Source organism: Coregonus clupeaformis, chromosome 22 (genome assembly GCF_020615455.1).
Source record: "Coregonus clupeaformis isolate EN_2021a chromosome 22, ASM2061545v1, whole genome shotgun sequence".
Taxonomy (NCBI): domain Eukaryota; kingdom Metazoa; phylum Chordata; class Actinopteri; order Salmoniformes; family Salmonidae; genus Coregonus; species Coregonus clupeaformis.
In genome coordinates, this window is record NC_059213.1 from 1359531 (window position 1) to 1379346 (window position 19816).

At 45.0% G+C, this 19816-nt stretch overlaps 2 protein-coding genes and 1 long non-coding RNA gene across 3 annotated transcripts in view; 1 reads left to right on the plus strand and 2 right to left on the minus strand.

Annotated features, from left to right (window-relative positions):
- frem3 (Fras1 related extracellular matrix 3) overlaps positions 1-6670 on the plus strand; it is a 45853-nt gene extending 39183 nt beyond the window's left edge. Inside the window, exons 17-24 of the mRNA XM_041843268.2 lie at positions 723-915; positions 1979-2083; positions 2436-2563; positions 3000-3134; positions 3369-3495; positions 4750-4937; positions 5416-5562; positions 5829-6670. Of these exons, the coding sequence (XP_041699202.2) occupies positions 723-915; positions 1979-2083; positions 2436-2563; positions 3000-3134; positions 3369-3495; positions 4750-4937; positions 5416-5562; positions 5829-6431 (1626 nt within the window). The 3' untranslated portion in view covers positions 6432-6670. The remainder of the gene's footprint in view (positions 1-722; positions 916-1978; positions 2084-2435; positions 2564-2999; positions 3135-3368; positions 3496-4749; positions 4938-5415; positions 5563-5828) is intronic.
- LOC123481644 lies at positions 5464-5873 on the minus strand. Its single transcript, XR_006657225.1, has 2 exons — positions 5799-5873; positions 5464-5622 (listed from the first exon to the last, which is right to left on the minus strand). It is a non-coding gene; the product is annotated as an uncharacterized LOC123481644 (long non-coding RNA).
- A 551-nt stretch (positions 6671-7221) lies between the features above and the next one.
- LOC121536001 (SWI/SNF-related matrix-associated actin-dependent regulator of chromatin subfamily A member 5) lies at positions 7222-19785 on the minus strand. The gene is made up of 23 exons (XM_041843271.2): positions 19504-19785; positions 17730-17840; positions 17438-17604; positions 17198-17298; positions 16943-17043; positions 16511-16690; positions 15963-16118; positions 15664-15795; positions 15385-15453; positions 14964-15073; positions 14628-14854; positions 14290-14411; positions 13912-14064; positions 13528-13660; positions 13259-13407; positions 12827-13054; positions 12392-12505; positions 11954-12076; positions 11632-11764; positions 11369-11487; positions 10948-11160; positions 8868-8981; positions 7222-8620 (listed from the first exon to the last, which is right to left on the minus strand). The coding sequence occupies exons 1-23, from the start codon at positions 19576-19578 to the stop codon at positions 8552-8554; spliced, it is 3099 nt and encodes a 1032-aa protein (XP_041699205.1). The 5' UTR covers positions 19579-19785; the 3' UTR covers positions 7222-8551.
- Between the last annotated feature and the right edge of the window lie 31 nt (positions 19786-19816).

Here is a 19816-nt window from a genome sequence, read left to right on the forward strand (position 1 = left end):
TGTCTGTGTGTAACTCTCGATTACTCAGTTTGCTGTTGTTGTTTCAGTAATCTGTCAAGTTGAAAGTAGACATTTTGAAATTCCTTCTGTGTTAAATTCCCTCTGTGTTAAATTCCCTCTGTGTTAAATTCCCTCTGCCTTAAATTCCCTCTTTGTTAAATTTTCTCTGCGTTAAATTCCCTCTGCGTTAAATTCCTTCTGCGTTAAATTCCCTCTGTGTTACCTTTCATGCTTGAATGCTCTGAAGTAATAATAATAATAATATGCCATTTAGCAGACGCTTTTATCCAAAGCGACTTACAGTCATGTGTGCATAAATTTTTGTGTATGGGTGGTCCCGGGGATCGAACCCACTACCTTGGCGTTACAAGTGCCGGGCTCTACCAGTTGAGCTACAGAGGACCACAAAAGTGTGGGCGGCGCACAATTGGCCCAGCGTCGTCCAGGGTAGGGGAGGGAATGGCCGGCAGGGATGTAGCTCAGTTGATAGAGCATGGCGTTTGCAACGCCAGGGTTGTGGGTTCGATTCCCACGGGGGGCCAGTATTAAAAAAAAATGTATTCACTAACTGTAAGTCGCTCTGGATAAGAGCGTCTGCTAAATGACTAAACATTTAAAAATGTAAAGTGTTCCTATCCTCTGTTTTGTAATGTGCTATATGCTGATCCAGGTACAGTTGAAGATGACCCTGACTATGTATCTCTGTGTTGCACTTCCTCTAGGTGCTGAACCTGGTCCAGTCCTACGTGACTCTGCGCGTGCCTCTGTATGTGTCCTATGTCTTCCACTCTCCAGTGGCCGTGGGAGGATGGCAGCACTTTGACCTGCAGTCAGAGCTCAAGCTCACCTTTGTGTACGACACCGCCATCTTGTGGCAGGACGGAATTGGCAGCCCGCCGGAGGCTGAACTGCAAGGTACAGCCAATTCTGCCCTCTGTTGGCTATTTTAAGTGCTACAGTGAGGTGGATGACTTGTATTACCAGTGGTGGAAAAAGTACCTAATCGTCATACTTGAGTAAAAGTAAAGATATCTTAATAGAAAATGACTCAAATAAAAGTGAAAGTCACCCAGTAAAATACTACTTGAGTAAAAGTCTAAAAGTATTTGGTTTTAAATATACATAAGTATCCAAAGTAAATATAATTGCTAAAATATACTTAAGTATCAAAAGTAAAAGTATAAATCCTTTCAAATTCCTTATATTAAGCAAACCAGACTGCACAATGTTATTTTTATGGATAGCCAGGGGCACACATAATTTACAAATGAAGCATTTGTGTTTCGTCTGCCTGATCAGAGGCAGTAGGGATGACCAGGGATGATCTCTTGATTAATGTATAAGTTGAACCATTTTCCTGTCCTGCTAAGCATTCAAAATGTAACAAGTTCTTTTGGGTGTCAGGGAAAATGTTTGGAGTAAAATGTACATAATTTATTTAGGAATGTAGTGAAGTAAAAGTTGTCAAAAATATAAATAGTAAAGTAAAGTACAGATACCCCAAAAAATGACTTAAGCAGTACTTTAAAGTATTTTTACTTAAGTACATTACACCACTGTGTATTACTCAGTTAATACCTGTATAATTAATTGTCTGTAGGCATATTTAATATCTTTCCTAATACATTACGCTCATAAGTCAACATGTGACTACCATACAAATTCTGGATGGGAGCTACATTCTTGATAGCACCAATATTGTCACACCAAGCGGCAGGTAGCCTAGCGGTTAAGAGCATTGGGCCAGTAACAGAAAGGTCGCTGGTTTGAATCCCCGAGCTGACTAGGTGAAAAATATGTAAATGTAACCTTGAGCAAGGCACTTACCCCTAATTGCTCCTGTAAATTGCTCTGGATAAGAGTAAATGATGTCCTTAAACGGTAACGCATTATAGGCCGTCTATGGACAGTGCATTATTTCCCAGTGAATGATAGAGGTGGACAATAACCCTGGTTTGATGTAACTGTCTCCCGATAGGATCCATGTACCCCACCAGCATGAGGATCAATGAGGAGGGACGTCTGGTGGTCAACTTCAAGACTGAGGCCCGCTTCAGGGGACAGTTTGTCATGTCCCACCCAGGTATTACACACAAACACACATCCGATAGGGTGATTGTATAGCTTTCTCTCCTATTAGGTTGCACTGTGACCCAGATCCTGTACCGCTATTAGAGTGGAACCGTCTTAGGGGTCGTTCTACCAAATGTCAATATGACCTTACCCTTTTTCAGTAAGAATCAAACTAAAATCAACAACGGAAAATGTGTATACCTTACAACAAGGTGCGTTCATTTTTAACTTACAGTCTACAGTACAACACCGGTTTTAAGATGTTGTGTTCATGTATGCCCTTGACAGATACATAAAGGAAAGAAACACTCAACAGAAATGTATGTATGAGACTATAAAGAGGTTTGACTGTGTGTTTCCAGGAACCACTCTGTCGTCCATGGTGATGTGTGCTGACCTCTCTGGCCTGACCTTCACCCTGGCCCTGGTCAGGACTGAGCCCACCTACAACCAGCCCATGCAGCAGTGGAGCTTCGTCTCTGACTTCGCTGTGAGCTACCATCTTGATCATTGTATGTCTTAAAGGTAGACTCAGCGATATGACGTTGCCACGAGCAGCACCGTAGATATTGCGATGAGCGAGATGCAAGACTTCGCTCCCACACTGTCACACACAGTATCTGCGCATGCGCACGGGTTCGCTTCACGCCGTTAGAGCGTGGTAGGTGCGTGAGCGCTCAAAGTTGTTGCGGAAATGGACCCACTATGCTGTTTACTTTGGGCACCTACGCCATATCGCTGAGTCTACCTTTAACTTTGTGTTCATAGTGTATGTGCTGAAGCCAACGGGTACATGGTAATGACAGAAGACATACAGTATGGATACCAGACCAGCAGTAACTACCTTAAATGTTTGGTGTGTTTTAATGCTGTTGTAATGTTGTTGTAATGTTGTTGTAATGTTGTTGTAATGTTGTTGCCTGTAGGTGCGGGACTACTCTGGTACATACACAGTGAAAATGATCCCCTGCAGTGCCTCTCCCAATGGGGAGTTCAGCATTCCCCCTGTGTGTCACCCACGAGAACCCCTCACCTTCCACATGGACATCCGCTTCCAGCAGGTCAGCAGCACCACCACTGCATACCTACAGTCTCTGGCAGAAGACTAGCATACCCAAGACCCTAAAATCAAGAGGAAACTTTGTCATTCACCAATGCTGATTTGTCTTGGTGTTTTATGAGGCTAAAAACAATAGTACTAGATACTCGTTGATTAAATGCATTGAGCCAAAAGTTAAAATCTTATCAACTCTCTTGGTGCCTATGTTTGACCTTTGCCCTCTGACCCACCCCAGGTGAGTGACCCAGTGGCGGCTGAGTTCAGTCTGAACACCCAGATGTTCCTGCTGTCCAAGAGGGAGCTGTGGCTGTCGGACGGATCCATGGGCTTCGGAGAGAGCACCGACACAGCCTTCTCAGAGGGTACTGGACTACTACTGACCTCATACTGACCCCTAGTGGACACTCTAGGAACCACTATTCAACATATAGATACACCACTAGTCAACATATACAGTCGTGGTCAAACGTTTTGAGAATGACACAAGTATTGGTCTTCACAAAGTTTGCTGCTTCAGTGTTTTTAAATATTTTTGTCAGATGTTACTATGGTATACTGAAGTATAATTACAAGCATTCCATAAGTGTCAAAGGCTTTTATTGACAATTACATTAAGTTTATGCAAAGAGTCAATATTTGCAGTGTTGACCCTTCTTTTTCAAGACCTCTGCAATCCGCCCTGGCATGCTGTCAATTAACTTCTGGGCCACATCCTGACTGATGGCAGCCCATTCTTGCATAATCAATGCTTGGAGTTTGTCAGAATTTGTGGGGTTTTGTTTGTCCACCCGCCTCTTGAGGATTGACCACAAGTTCTCAATGGGATTAAGGTCTGGGGAGTTTCCTGGCCATGGACCTAAAATGTTGATGTTTTGTTCCCCGAGCCACTTAGTTATCACTTTTGCCTTATGGCAAGGTGCTCCATCATGGAAAAGGCATTGTTCGTCACCAAACTGTTCTTGGATGGTTGGGAGAAGTTGCTCTCTGAGGATGTGTTGGTACCATTCTTTATTCATGACTGTGTTCTTAGGCAAAATTGTGAGTGAGCCCACTCCCTTGGCTGAGAATCAACCCCACACATGAACGGTCTCAGGATGCTTTACTGTTGGCATGACACAGGACTGATGGTAGCGCTCACCTTGTCTTCTCCGGACAAGCTTTTTTCCGGATGCCCCAAACAATCGGAAAGGGGATTCATCAGAGAAAATGACTTTACCCCAGTCCTCAGCAGTCCAATCCCTGAATGGTCATCAAGAATGGTCCACCACCCAAAGGCCATCCAGCCAACTTGACACAACTGTGGGAAGCATTGGAGTCAACATGGGCCAGCATCCCTGTGGAACACTTTCAACACCTTGTAGAGTCCATGCCTGATGAATTGAGGCTAAGGCAAAGGGGGGTGCAACTCAATATTAGGAAGGTGTTCCTAATGTTTTGTACACTCACTGTATGTTATTAGCTGTTTTATCTCCAATAGAACTCAGAAAAAGCTTTCTTTCAAACTGCTTTCTGAGTTTGAATGTAAAGATAATATTCAACAGTCTAATGAAGCTTTCAGTGCTTGTTGAACTGTCACAGAGCAATGGACACCACCCTCCTCTAATCTCTCCCTCCAGGCTCCTCTATCTACGGCCGTGTGATGGTGGACCCAGTCCAGAACCTGGGTGACTCCTTCTCCTGCAGTATAGAGAAGGTGTTCCTGTGTACAGGAGCTGACGGTTACGTCCCCAAGTACAACCCCACCAACAAGGAGTATGGCTGCCTGGCCGACGCACCTTCACTGCTCTACAGATTCAAGATCCTGGTGCGTACGGCAATCACTTAACACATGATGCCTCCACTCAGGGGGAAATTCCTCTGGAGTTTTGTTATGGTCACTTTGAATGTAGTTTGGTCAGTTTTACCATATTCATTCATTACTAATTTCTTACTTCAACCATTTACAACCATTTGTGTTCTTGACAACACAGTACATTTGAGCCATACTGCTGTTAGGCTGTTGAAATACATTTTACATTTTTAAATGTTGCATATTTAGCAGATGCTGTTATCCAGAATGACTTACAGGAACAATTAGGGTTAAGTGCCTTGCTCAAGGGCACATCGACAGCTTTTTCACCAGGTCGGCTCGGGGATTCGAACCAGAAACATTTTGGTTACTGGCCCAATGCTCTTAACCGCTAGGCTACCTACCTCTGATCCATAGACATCCTATACAAGGTAGGTTCTATCTATAATGATTTCAGTGGTCTAACCTGTGTGTGTGTTTTTTCCTCCTCCAGGACAAGGCCCAGCCAGAGACCCAGGCTACAGCGTTTGGAGATGTGTTGTTTGAGGCCACTCTGGCCCTGGACACTCCTGGAGGCCTGCCTCTGGTCAGACAGCCTGGTTCAGACGGATTCACCCTGTCCTCCTCACCTCTCTTCCAGGTCAGCTGACACACCCAGAGAGGCTCTCTGACTCTATTCATACCTAATATGGTCTGTAAACTGGATACCAATGGGAAAATAGTCCCTGTATGTTTGAATGCAATCTGGTTTCTGAAATCTGAGTGAAATGTGAGTCTAATTACTTGATAATGGCAAAAACATGACAAGAATTTGAAAGGCTTCCATTGTTAGAAATCACACACTGAAATGTATAGGCCAAAGTCTTTATCACTAACCTCAAGCTCCACTGTGTCTTGTTGTTCCAGGTGGCTGCAGGTCGGGAGTGGTTCATCCACACAATCTACACCGTCCGCTCCCGAGACAATGCCAACCGTGGCATCGGCAAGCGCAGCCTGGAGTACCACCACAGCCTGTCCTCCGTGGCCGACCCTCAGCCCGACCTCCACACCTCCTCCCTGGGTCGCTACCGTCGTGCCGCCCCCGCTCCGGACCTGGCCCAGGACATCGGTACCGACAACAACCGGGGAACCAACATCCAGCACATCGCTCTGGACCGCTCGGACCGCCTGGTGGTGAGCCAGCGCCAGCCATGGGGGGGACGTGACCGGGCTGGTTCGGACCGCGACTCACCCTTCCTGGAGCGCCCCCTCCTGGAGAGTTCCGGTAGGGAGCCTGTGGACACCTCCACCCTGCCCATGCTGGTAGGCCTGGCTGGGTTGATCCTTCTCACCTGCCTGGTGGCCATGGTGGTTATCCTGCTGGTGTGGCGCAAGAGGAAGAGCCAGAAGAAGAGCCAGTTCCCTCCCTACTCCACCTCGTCGTGCTCGGCCTACAGCGGAGGGAGTGGGAACAGCAGAGAGGGCATGATGGGTACTGGGCACAGCAGCTTGGACAGCTCTGAGGTCTAGGCTCAAGACTAGAGACACCCCTCCTACCAACACCATCCCATACCCCGTCCCTGTGGCCTTCTGATAAGACATTGACAGTTGTCAACAGTTCCAACCTCTACCACTGCCGTGCCTTCTAAGGGCTCTATCCAAACCTAATCGCTGAAGCGTTATAGATTGCGTGATAGAAATGTAAAGGTAATTTCCGATTGAGCCGACATATGCAGCGTTTACCGTGAATGCAGTCTCCGCTAACGCGGGAAAACTGGCTTTACATTTCAATCACGCTGTAACACTGAACTTCCGCGATACAGATTGAATAGAGCCCTACGACAAGGCTAACCCTGCCTTCTACTAGCACTGAAGACAGCACAGCCAATTCTTGGGACAGTTGATGTCAGTTGATGTGTTTTTTGGGCCTATAACCAGAGTATGAATGCATGCATGGTTGGCCACGCCTGGCGAGAGAGAAAGTAATGTGAGGCTCCATGAATCCTCAATGAAGTGTTTTTACCCCTTTTCCTGTGGTATGCCTACTGTATTTAACATGGGTTTCAGTCCCCCTCAACATCTCAATTGTCTGAACTCCACTCAGTTGTGCTTTGGTTAGGATAGTTCTAAATCATGTGTCAAATATTAGGAGTCCCCAAGTGCTGATGTTGTGAAGAATACCCCGTCCAACTATGCTAACAACTGCCATAGCTGAAAATTACATCTTCTTAAAACAGTAATGGCATCTCCAGAAGGCAAAAGCAACAAAAAAAATGTCCCCCTTAATAGTGAGAAGCAGCTTTGAGGAGACTATTCTGTCCTGTTTTTCTTAAGAGAACTATTCTACCACGTTATTTTGTTGTCGGTCATTCTATCTGTCAATTTATATATTATAACTTTTTTGTGTGAGATAGAGAGCCAATTGGGTCGAATGTTGGGTTGTGTCGGTCCGGTCGAGGCTGGCTGTATCAAATGTGGTAAATTCATGTATTTTTGTAATATTGATTGATGCACTGCTGTGCTTTACAAAGCCCTCAGTAGTTAGGTGTACCCACTGTAGCAGAACACAGACATGGCGCTATTCAAAGGGATTGTTATGTTGTCCATTTTAGTCATTCGAGTGCGTAAACTATTCATTCAGAATGTTTTTATACATTTTTGTTTCAGGTGCAGTTTAAAAATCATACGTATGTTCATATTATTACTCTTATACGTCTGTGTACATACCTGCATGTATAGGATGTTCAAATTCAACACAAGACAATGCAAACAAAATGTATTCATTACTACACCCTGGTGAAACTTGAAAAATATGCAAACCCCACATTTGATGCTGTTTATCAAGTAAGCATTTATCAACTGAAGAATGTGACTATCTTGATCTTATGCAAGTGACAGTATAAGTTAATAGGTGCCAATTAGTTCAGGTATAGAAATTTGTCACCGACCAATTTAGATCAAATTGGTGACTTATCAATTTTGTGATAATTTCAATCAATTGTTTGATGTACTCCAACTTTAACTGCCAAATACAAATGTACTTTTCTGAATTATTTTGGTCCTAGTTTTCACTCCGACTGCCTGTGAACATGCATCTCCACTGCTGTGTGAAAAGCTTTGCACAAATATTCAACATAAAAACAGTCTCCTCGTATGCAAAAGAAAAAATACTTATTTAAAAAAGGGGTAATTTATTAGTGACATGTTCCAAAAATACATTTTCTACAATGTAGATCGGTAACATAACAGTGGTTCCTTAAAATAAAAAAAGTGGGAGGGGGGATACATACAGGTATCGTTACAAGCAATGGAATGTGATAGAACACAACCAACAGGCATAAATACATTTCTCCTCACCTCAAGTACTAGTAAAAAAAGGGTAGAAAACTAAAACAAAACAAACATTGAACTAAATCAGCACAGCTGCAGTGTCAGTTAGTCCCTACTAGGCAGACCTGCCAATATAACGAGCTCTATCTAGAGAACCTTCTAGATAGAACGACACGCTATAGTGAAGAAAAGTTCAGTCCTCTGGGGTTTTATACAGTAAATCATCATCATGTATCACCATGGTAACCCGTAAAAAACAAACAGACGCTACGACTACTATACTGCTGCCTGCCGCTGCCCTCAATTTGCCTTTCACCCCCTCACAGCTTTAGCTTTTTCCTGCGGCCTCCTCGCTGGTCTGGGGTCCCTTCTCCCTTACGCTTCTGAGCCTGAGGAAGAGGGGGATGAGGAGGAAGAGAGAGAGAGAAAAGGAGTGTCAGATCAAATAGTCATAATCGGCACTTCATAGAATAATGGCCGATTACAATGGCATATTGGTTTAGACAAGACTATATATTTTTAAAAGAACATTGTGTGATATTGTTAGTGTCGTGTGTCTTCCTGCACAATGCAAAGAGAGGACTGCATGACAAGAGAATTCAGTGAGGGGCAGGAAGAAGAGCGTTGTGATCTTACAGAAGACTGACTCCGTGGTCCCTTCTTCTTCTTCTCTGCTTTCTCTCTCTCCTCCAGCTCCATGTTCTCTCGTTCAATCAGGGTGATCAGGGTGTTGCATCGCCTCTGGAGCTCCTACACACACACACACACACACACACACACACACACACACACACACACACACACACACACACACACACACACGTTAGTCTACAACCACAACTCTTCGAATTGGATAATGTTTTGTTTCCTGAACCAGCCTTAGTCTAAAATGGATTTAAAATCTTCATCAATCTACACACAATACCCCATAATGGCAATGCGAAAACAGGCAGACATTTTTGCATAAGTATTTACATTTACATTACATTTTAGTCATTTAGCAGACGCTCTTATCCAGAGCGACTTACAGTTAGTGCATACATTATTTTATTTTCATACCCCCTGTGGGAATCAAACCCACAACCCTGGCGTTGCAAACGCCATGCTCTATCAACTGAGCTACATCCCTGGGGTATTCAGACCCTTTGCTATGAGACTCGAAATTGTGCTCAGGTACATCCTGTTTCCATTGATCATCCTTGAGATGTTTCTACAACTTGATTGGAGTCCACTTGTGGTAAATTCACTTGATTGGACATGATTTGGAAAGGCACACACCTGTCCATATAAGGTCCCACAGTTGACAGTGCACGTCAGAGCAAAAACCAAGCCATGAGGTTGAAGGAATTGTCCGTAGAACTCCGAAACAGGATTGTGTCGAGGCACAGATCTTGGAAAGGGTAGCAAAACATTTCTGCAGCATTGAAGGTCCCCAAGAACACAGTGGCCTCCATCATTCTTAAATGGAAGAAGTTTGGAACCACCAAGACTCTTCCTAGAGCTGGCCGCCCGGCCAAACTGAGCAATCGGGGGAGAAGGGCCTTGGTCAGGGAGGTGTGGAGATGGGAGAACCTTCCAGAAGGACAAACATCTCTGCAGCACTCCACCAATCAGGCCTTTATGGTAGAGTGGCCAGATGGAAGCCACTCCTCAGTAAAAGGCACAACAGCCCGCTTGTAGGTGCCTTTTGGCAATCTCAAGACTCTCAGACCATGAGAAACAAGATTCTCTGGTCTTATGAAACCAAGATTGAACTCTTGGTTTCGGTGAAGCATGGTGGTGGCAACATCATGCTGTGGGGCGGCAGGTAGCTTAGTGGTTAAGAGCGTTGTGCCAGTAACCGAAAGGTCGCTGGTTCTAATCCCCGAGCCGACTAGGTGAAAAATCTGTCGATGTGCCCTTGAGCAAGGCACTTAACCCTAATTGCTCCTGTAAGTCGCTCTGGATAAGAGCGTCTGCTAAATGACTCAAATGTAATAAAAAAAATGTTATTCAGTGGAAAGGACTGGGAGACTAGTCAGGATCGAGGCAAAGATTAACGGAGCGAAGTACAGAGAGATCCTTGATGGAAACCTGCTCCAGAGTGCTCAGGACCTCAGACTGGGGCGACGGTTCACCTTCCAACAGGACAACGACCCTAAGCACACAGCCAAGACAACGCAGGAGTGGCTTCGGGACAAGTCTCTGAATGTCCTTGAGTGGCCCAGCCAGAGCCCGGACTTGAACCCGAACTAACATCTCTGGAGAGACCTTAAAATAGCTGTGCAGCAACGCTCCCCATCCAACCTGACAGAGCTTGAGAGGATCTGCAGAGAAGAATGGGAGGAACTCCAAATACAGGTGTGCCAAGCTTGTAGCGTCATACCCAAGAAGACTCAAGGCTGTAATCGATGCCGAAGGTGCTTCAACAAAGTACAGAGTAAAGGGTTTGAATACTTATGTAAATATCATATTTCAGTTTTTCTAAAAACCAGTTTTTGCTTTGTCATTATTGGGTATTGTGTGTAGATTGATGAGGGGGGAAAAAAACAATTTAACCCATTTTAGAATAAGGCTGTAACGTAAAAAAATATGGGAAAAGTCAAGGGGTCTGAATACTTTCCGAAGGCACTGTATATAATAAATTAATGGTTATCATGTTACTGAAGAAGTAAAACCACATTTCCATCTTCAGGTTGTACTCAATTCCACTGTCTACTAGGGCAACTCCACTCACCATGGCGGTCCTGGACTTGAGGAACCAGTCGAAGCGGAACTGGGGCGAGTTGCGGATGCACTGGCGCAGCTCGTCGTAGACCGACTCCTTTTCGAAGCCCAGCTTGTGCAGCATGCAAATGAGGAAGCGGTCTTCCTCCTCCGTGTAGTTCTTTCCCTTGTTGGTGCCGTACGAGATCCTCAACTGGTGGAACGGAGCCTTGTAGCGACCAATCTACAACAAGAGAGAGAAAAATATGTCATTCAGGGTGTATGGTTAGCCTCTGGTAGACATGATCAGACACCAGCTCCTGAGACATTCATTCATAAGGGTTGGGAGTGCCCAGAGGTTTTCACAACTGTATCGCGCATCTGATCAAAATAAAAGGTCTTGCCTCCCCAATGTTGTTCTTATTAATGATGACCTCACTGAAATGGCTTACCTTTGTGTCCAGTGCTTTCTTGATGCTGATCCTCCTCTGGATGCGGGCCTCTCCTCTCTCGATCTGAGCCATGATCTTCTCTATGTCCTGCAGCTCGTTGCAGCGCTCCCAGAACACAGCTGTGTACACACACACACAAACGTTTAGATCATAAGACTTTGGATATCTGTCATACACTTGGGAGTCATGTCCACTAGCTAGAAGTAGATTCGGATACATTTATACAATTTGAAAATTAAAAATTAAAAAATTGTTTTTCTTACCGGAATATTCCATGACTTCCTCTGGGGTTTTGCCCTCCACCTCTCTGGCGATGTTCTCGATGTCGTCTCTTCCCCACTTCTCATTGGCTTTGATGAACTGGTTAAAGTCACGCTTGTTCCAAATGGTGAAGCCCTGTGGAGACATCGATGACAGTTTGTAACGACACTAGCCACAAACGCTAACATGTCTCTACTTTGTAGTTGAAGCCACTGAAGAGTATCTCAACTGAACTATATGTAGTTCTATAAATATGACATGTAGTAGGGCACTATGATGAATGTCTAGAGTGTTTAAGTATGATGTCTTGTTTCAGCCAATTACCTGCGAGAGGAGGTTCTCCTTCTCCTCCAGCTCCTCCTCTGATAGGCCCTCGGCCTCGTCAATCTTGGCCTGCTCCTCCTTCTGGTGCTGGGCCGAGTTGGGCAGTTCTGGGTTACGAGGAACCTGGAGAGAAAATGTATATCACATATACACTTAAACACTCAACAGATACATCCCATTCCAAACTAAACCGACTGTTGGTTTGAAACTGCACAGAGGAGATCCAAAATGGCCGCTGTCTGATGGAACATTATCATACTAACGCCATCATAATGTACCAAAGACGCGGCTGGTGAGGGGAGGACGGATCAAACACATGGATACCATTCCATTAACTCCGTTCCAGCCATTACTATGAGCCTGTCCTTTGATTTTAAGTGCCACCAACAATCACTGATGTACCACCAGTTACACTAGTAAAACTACATGTTGGTATACCTTGTAGCCGATAGTCTTCCTGTAGAATAGGATCTCTTTCTCCAGCAGTTCAAACAGCCTTGGGGGGAAGAACTGGAAGTCCTGCACATTGGGCTGCTTAGGTGGACGAGGAGCCTGAAAGAGGAGAACGGCAGTTTAGTCATGGAGAAAGATGGTCTGGAAGAGGAGAACAGGAGTTTTAGTCATGGAGAAAGATGGTCTGGAAGAGGAGAACAGGAGTTTTAGTCATGGAGAAAGATGGTCTGGAAGAGGAGAACAGGAGTTTTAGTCATGGAGAAAGATGGTCTGGAAGAGGAGAACAGGAGTTTTAGTCATGGAGAAAGAGGGTCTGGAAGAGGAGAACAGGAGTTTTAGTCATGGAGAAAGATGGTCTGATTCATTCCACACAGCTATCCCAGATATCCATAGCCCGAGGGCGGCGGTAGTGAGGATTACCTTGGGTGCTTTGGGCTCACTGACACGCAGAGCCTCTCTGAAGTAGGCATCCACGGCGTAGTTGGCCTTCCGCTCTCTCTTGGGCGGCTCGATCCAGTTGGTGACCACCTTCTTCTTCTCCCTGTAGTCCTCTCCTTCGAAGGTGTACACACTGTTGTCGGACTCCATGGTAAAGTTCCTCAGGGAGCTCTCGCCCATGGTGTTCATCTTCTCCTTCAACTCCATGGTCTGTCAGACACAAACGCAGAGCAAAGAGTTAGCATCTAGCTACACATTGCTAATGTGGTTGGCCTCTAGACACTGCTATATCAACCCACTGACACATTTAGCAATGCTAATGCTATCACATATTATATAAATGATCTGAGTACAGATAAATGCTAATGCTAGGCCCAATGCTAGCGCTACGCCCTTGTCCGTCTTTGTTCTGACCTTCTTCTCGCCTCGCTCCAGGATCTCATCGATGTCATCGTCGGTAATGTCGCTCTCCTTGGAGGCGAAGACGTGCGTGGCGCCGTGCCGGATGATGGACAGCATCTCGTCCTTCCCCAGCTTGTTGGCGTTGGGATCCACTAGCCTTCCTGCAGAACAGACACAGTAGACACAGACAAGTCAGCCAGTTGCATTACCAAGGCATTGACTTCAATAGTGTTGGTTTGAAACTGGGAAAAGGAGATTCAAAATGGCCACCGGTGCAGTACCTTGCTGGATGACGATAGAGTCCAGTTGGAGCTTCATCTCGGCCCGCTCCACGATCCTCTCCTCCACCGTGTTTTCCGTGATGAAACGGAACACGCGCACCTGCTTCTTCTGACCAATCCTGTGAGCTCGGTCCTGAGAAGAAAGGTTAAAAGAACCAATCAGGTAAGTGTCTAACAGTTACCAGGCAGAAGCATCTTGATAAATGAAGTTCCTGGTGACAGGTTCTATTGAATGTGTAAGCTCACTTGTTGTGATATGATTCAAACTAGGGGGAATTGACCATGTTAAATCTATAGGGAAAATTCTAATTAAAGTAATTGACAAATGTAATATAAAAGACTGATTAATTAGTCCACTGATATGGGTCAATGAGAGGTACTGACCATGGCCTGCAGGTCGACCTGAGGGTTCCAGTCTGAGTCGTAGAGGATGACCACGTCAGCCGTGGCCAGGTTAATACCCAGCCCTCCGGCCCTGGTGCTCAGCATGAAGATGAACTTAGGGCTGTCCTCCTCATTGTACGCATTGATGGAGATCTAGAGGAACGTGGGAAATGTAGTGTTAAATGAAGTGTGTTAAAACGGTAGAGAGTTAAATTGTTTGTATTTACAAGCCATTTATTAGCCTGGTCCCAGATATGTTTGTGCTGCCCTGCCAACTCCTATGGTCAATGTCACACCAAGGCAGCACAAACAGATCTGGGACCAGGGTAATAGGCCACTGCCGTTAATGAGATCCAGGAGTGGGGGTCATAGTCATACCTGTCTCTCCTCGTGGGGCGTCTGTCCGTCCAGGCGACAGTAGCCGAAGTTGCGCCACATGCAGTAGTCCTCCAAGATGTCCAGCATCCTGGTCATCTGGCTGAAGATCAGCACACGGGAGCCTGGGAAAGGGAGGGGAGTTCAAAATGGCCGCCAATCAATCATTCACCATGCCTACATTGCTGCAACTTTAACATAGTAGTTTGAATCAAAAATGTGTCTGAAATAGCCTTTACACTACACTGTCTCCATATCAACTTTAACGTTAAAAAAGGGACACAAAGCCATCAAACAGGCCATAAAAAAAAAAAACATTTTGTGACTGGTCGTCCACCCACCCTGAGCCTTCATCTTGGGCAGCAGCTTGTCAAGGACGGCCATCTTGCCGCTGTTGACGGCCAGATGCAGGTCGGTGGTGTAGGGCGGGCCGGGCTCGGCCCCGTCAAACAGGTACGGGTGGTTGCAGCACTTCCTCAGCTGCATCAAGACGTTGAGCAGACGCATCTTGTCCATCTTCCCCGCAGAGTTCAAGATGTCTATGTCCTTCATCAGGATCTTGGTGTACCTGAGGAGAGAGGGGACAGTGTTTTCAATACACAATCTAGTGTATAGGTTGGCTGAAGAATGTGGTTGACAAGGAAAGGGCATATGTTGAGTATGTGTGGGTTACTCACCATTCTCTCTGCATCTTACTCAGCCCCACGTACATCTTGATCTCTTTCTTAGGCAGCAGAGACTTCTCCACCTCATTTTTGATACGACGCAGCAGGAAAGGACGCAGTACCTACACATACACAAACACACAGAGAGAGAGAAACCAAGGAAAGGTAAGGGAAGGCACATAACAATATTTGATAAAACCCTACAGGGATATATGTTCCGTTTATTAGGATCCCCATGAGCTGTTAAACATGCAGCAGCTACTCTTCCTGGGTCCACATAAAACAGTTATAGACAAGAGAAACATAAGATATTATTACATTCAAATTAGTAAGTAATACATTGTCAAGGCAACAAGAGACAACAGAAATACTATTTACTCACTATTCATATATACAGTACAGTTAAATGTAAGGAAGTGTTTCAGATACTTACAGTGTGAAGACGTTCCACCAGCTTCTGATCCCCCAGGCAGTTGTTGGTGTCAAACCATGAGTCAAAGTCCTTCGAAAGAAAAATAAAAAGTTCAATCAATCCATATTTTTTGGGCCCTTTAAATTAGTGAAAAATAGAGAATACTGTTATTTTCAGTAAGTGTTATTAAGCGTTATTCCTAAATTGTAGTGGTAATTGAGGGTAATTGTCTGTGTGTCCAATAATTCCCCCCCTCAGGTACAGTACAATAAAGTTAATCCTATTTTATCTGCCTCTTACCTCTGAGGAGTTGAAGACGTCTGGCAGCAGGAAGTTGAGCAGGGCCCAGAGCTCGTGGAGGTTGTTCTGCAGCGGGGTGCCGGTCAGCAGCAGGCGGTTGGTGGTCTTGAACTCACGCACTATCTCAGACAGCTACAGCACAAATAATATACACAGGTAAGACAAACCATCTAAGAGTCCTTTGCGAGTTGAATCCATTGACGGTTTGTTAGTGTATATACACATTTTAAATCATATTTACATTTAATCAAATATGTATACAGTTTGTGTGTGTGTTTCAACTTTAGAAGCTCCCTAACCTTTGACTTCTCGTTCTTGATCCTGTGGGCCTCGTCGATGACCAGGTACCTCCAGTTGAACTTCTTGAACACGGCCTTCTCTATGATGAGCATCTCGTAAGAGGTGACACACACATCCCACTCCCCTGGCAGCAGCACATCTCTGATCAGGGCATTCTGGGAGAAAGAGGGGGAAGATACAGGGTTATGGTGGGGCACAAGACCAAAGCCCCAGCAACATCACCAGTCTAACGCGATGCAACTGCTGTAGTACAAGTTATTGAAAATGACTGACTTAAAACAAATGCATTGGCTTGCATTATGCAAAAGCTCCATTAGTAGTCTTATGTCGCAGGAAATCTAAGTGTTACGTTTTCAGTTGCAGATGGAGATTAACTGACTATTTCCACGACAACATCTCTTCCAATATGGTACATTGTAAAATACATAAGCCTCAACACTGTCCCACAGTCACCACCCCATGCTTTCCAGTTGATCTACAGCAATCAACATGCCCTGTTCATTTTACATCAGAGAATTCATGTGGTCTGCTGCTGCTCATAGCTCACCCTCTCCTCTCGGCCTCCGATGAGGCAGACTGCTTTGAGGGAGGGCACCCAGCGTTTGAACTCGTTCATCCAGTTGTACAGGGTGGACTTGGGCACCAGCACCATGTGGGGTCCGGGGATACTCCTGTAGTGCTTCATGTACCCCAGCAGAGAGATGGTCTGCAGGGTCTTACCCAACCCCTGAATGACAACAAGGCAGGTGTGAGTATCAAAATGCACAATAAGACATGCTCAACTTTGAACACCGACTGTAGCGTGAATAAGTCGTTGGGTGCTGTTACTGCTGTAGTCCAGGAGTAATCTTCATGAGTATCACAGACACAGACACACAAATACACTAATAAACAGTTAGTGATCAAGAGGTATGCATGTAGAACTACCTGAATACCAAGAAGGCAATATCTTTCACTTTATTTTGAAATAAGAACCTACCATTTCATCAGCAAGGATCCCGTTGATTCCGTTCTCGTACAGAGAGATGAGCCAGTTCAGACCACGGACCTGGTAGTCTCTCATTGTACCCCCCTTTACAACTGTTGGGAGATTCATACAGCACAACAAACTCAGTATTGCACAAGTTTGACATACTTTCCATTCAATTATGGACTATAGTAGTCCCGTTCAGGACTTTGCTACATTAAAGTTACATATTGCAGCTTTAATAAGTAAAACCATGTGACTGCTTACAGGAGGGGGATTCGTCAAAGCGGGTGCAGATGTTGGTGGTCTTGCTGCTTTCGCTCAGCAGCTCTTCATCCTCTTCCTGCTCTGTGCGACGATGACGGTTACTGTCAAAGAGAGAAAGGGGTACATATAATTCATCAGTAACAGCATATAAAACGCCCCACATGTACACCCAATGTACTCCCACGGAAGATTGACGAATCATTGGGCCAAGTTGTTTAGCGTGTTGTGTTGTATACTCACTCTCCGACCGAGAGGAGATTCTGTTTCTCGTCCTTCTTGACACGAGGGCGTCCAGGCTTCATCTTCAGCGGGGAGGTGGGAGTCTTCTGGGCCGCAGGTTGGATGAAATGGGCAAACACCTCTGTCTGCTTCAGTAGGTACTCAAATCTGTTGGTCCGGTCTGATGCCTACACACAGTAAAGCAGTGAAACTTTGAGAGCAACAAATGACGTTTCAAACACGATAATGACATCTTAAAACTGTAAATGAACATCTTTATTAAACCAGCATGATGGTAGCAGTGTGCCCTTACCACTTTCTCCTCATAGGCTGGCGCTATGGATGAAGAGGGGTCCTCATCTTGGGCATCCTGTCCGGCTTCAGAAGACTCCTCCTTGCTGGCCTCTGATGCATCATCCTTTTCCTGGAAACGAGGAATGTAATGCCACTTTCAAAACAACTGGGAACTCAGAAATCTTCGACTTCTGACATCAGACATGTTCAATCTAGAATCGGCTTCCTATTTCGCAACAAAGCCTCCTTCACTCATGCTGCCAAACATGCCCTCGTAAAACTGACTATCCTACCGATCCTTGACTTTGGCGATGTCATTTACAAAATAGCCTCCAACACTCTACTCAGCAAATTGGATGTAGTCTATCACAGTGCCATCTGTTTTGTCTCCAAAGCCCCATACACTACCCACCACTGTGACCTGTACGCTCTTGTTGGCTGGTCCTCACTACATGTTCGTGGTCAAACCCACTGGCTCCAGGCCATCTATAAATCACTGCTAGGAAAATCCCCGCCTTATCTTAGCTCATTGGTCACCATAGCAGCACCCACCCGTAGTCTGCGCTCCAGCAGGTATATCTCACTGGTCATCCCCAAAGCCAACACCTCCTTTGGCCGCCATTCCTTCCAGTTCTCTGCTGCCAATGACTGGAACGAATTGCAAAAATCTCTGAAGCTGGAGACGCTTATCTCCCTCACTAACTTTAAGCATCAGTTGTCAGAGTATTTTACCGATCACTGCACCTGTACACACCCCATCTGAAATTAGCCCACCCAACTACCTCATCCCTATATTGTTATTTATTTTGCTCTTTTGCACCCCCAGTATCTCTATTTGCACATAATCTCTTGCACATCTAGCATTCCAGTGTTAATACTAATTGTAATTATTTTGCACTATAGCGTCTGCTAAATGACTAAAATGTAAATGTATTTATTGCCTTACCTCCATAACTTGCTACATTTGCACACATTGTATATATATTTTCTGTTGTATTTTTTGACTGTTTTTTTACCCCATATGTAACTCTGTGTTGTTGTTTTTATCGCACTGCTTTGCTTTATCTTGGCCAGTTGTAAATGAGAACTTGTTCTCAACTGGCTTACCTGGTTAAATAAAGGTTAAATAAAAATAAAAGACAAGAGGGAACTCGAAAAGAAAAACGAGCTCCGACTGGGAAGAATATTTTGAAAGGTCACCCAACTCAGAATTTCTGTGTACTGTTGGGGGTACTCGAGGACCAGGGTCGGGAAACACTGTTCTAGAGCTCCGACTTTCCAACCTGAAGATCACTGACGTTACGATTTGACTTAGTTTTTCCCCCCGAGTTCCCAGTTGTCTTGATGTGAGATAAGCGGCGTAAGCGCGGCACTATAAAGAGGATCGAATGCAGCGTCAAACAGATGTAAACAACTGTTACAATTGTATAGAAACCCTTGATGCGTATTACAATAAAGTGTGTCAGCTGTAACGTTAGCTAGCTTAATGTTACTAACTAGTATAGTTAGCTGAGTGTTTATGAAACAGGCTAGCCGCTAGCTCTATTATATAGTACTGCGAGACACGCTCTTCGGGATGATGGGTCGGAGCTGTCGATTAACGTTAGCTAACGACGCTAATTTAATGCTAGCTAGCTAAACAACTCGAGCTAGCAAATACAAAGTTTGAGATGGCTCGATTTGGAAGTCACAGTGGACATAGGGTTAACTTTAGCATAATCTAAAACTTGTTAAACAATTTTTTCGAACGAAGGGCTCAGAATTTGTATAATTATGGTTTTGTTCCGGCTCACCTCCACTCCTCCAGTTTCTTCAAGTTCAGCTGCTTGTTCTTCCCGCAGCTCCACGCCGTTTCCAGTCTCGGACATTTTAACCGAATTTCTTCCTCGATTTAAACCGATCGTCTGTTTATTCGATGACTTTGTCCGCCTTTAAATGGCAGATATGGTTTTCAAAAACTTTCTTACAGAAAATACGCTGCTATAGTCCTACTGTTTATTGTGAAAGAGACTGGCTGGCTACAAGTGATTCATTCGCTAGCTTCCTTTCCCCGCTACCCGCGTTCACAAAGGTTCCGCTTTGTCTCGCGATACTTTGCTAGCGTGG

Excerpts from the sequence above, each read along its gene's own strand:
- LOC121536001 (XM_041843271.2), bottom strand. The coding sequence starts at position 19,578 with ATGTCCGAGACTGGAAACGGCGTGGAGCTGCGGGAAGAACAAGCAGCT. Across the intron at positions 17,841-19,503 it reads AAGAAACTGGAGGAGTGGAG|GAAAAGGATGATGCATCAGA; the intron begins GTGAGCCGGAAC and ends CCTCGTTTCCAG. Across the intron at positions 17,299-17,437 it reads AATCTCCTCTCGGTCGGAGA|TAACCGTCATCGTCGCACAG; the intron begins GTGAGTATACAA and ends TCTCTTTGACAG.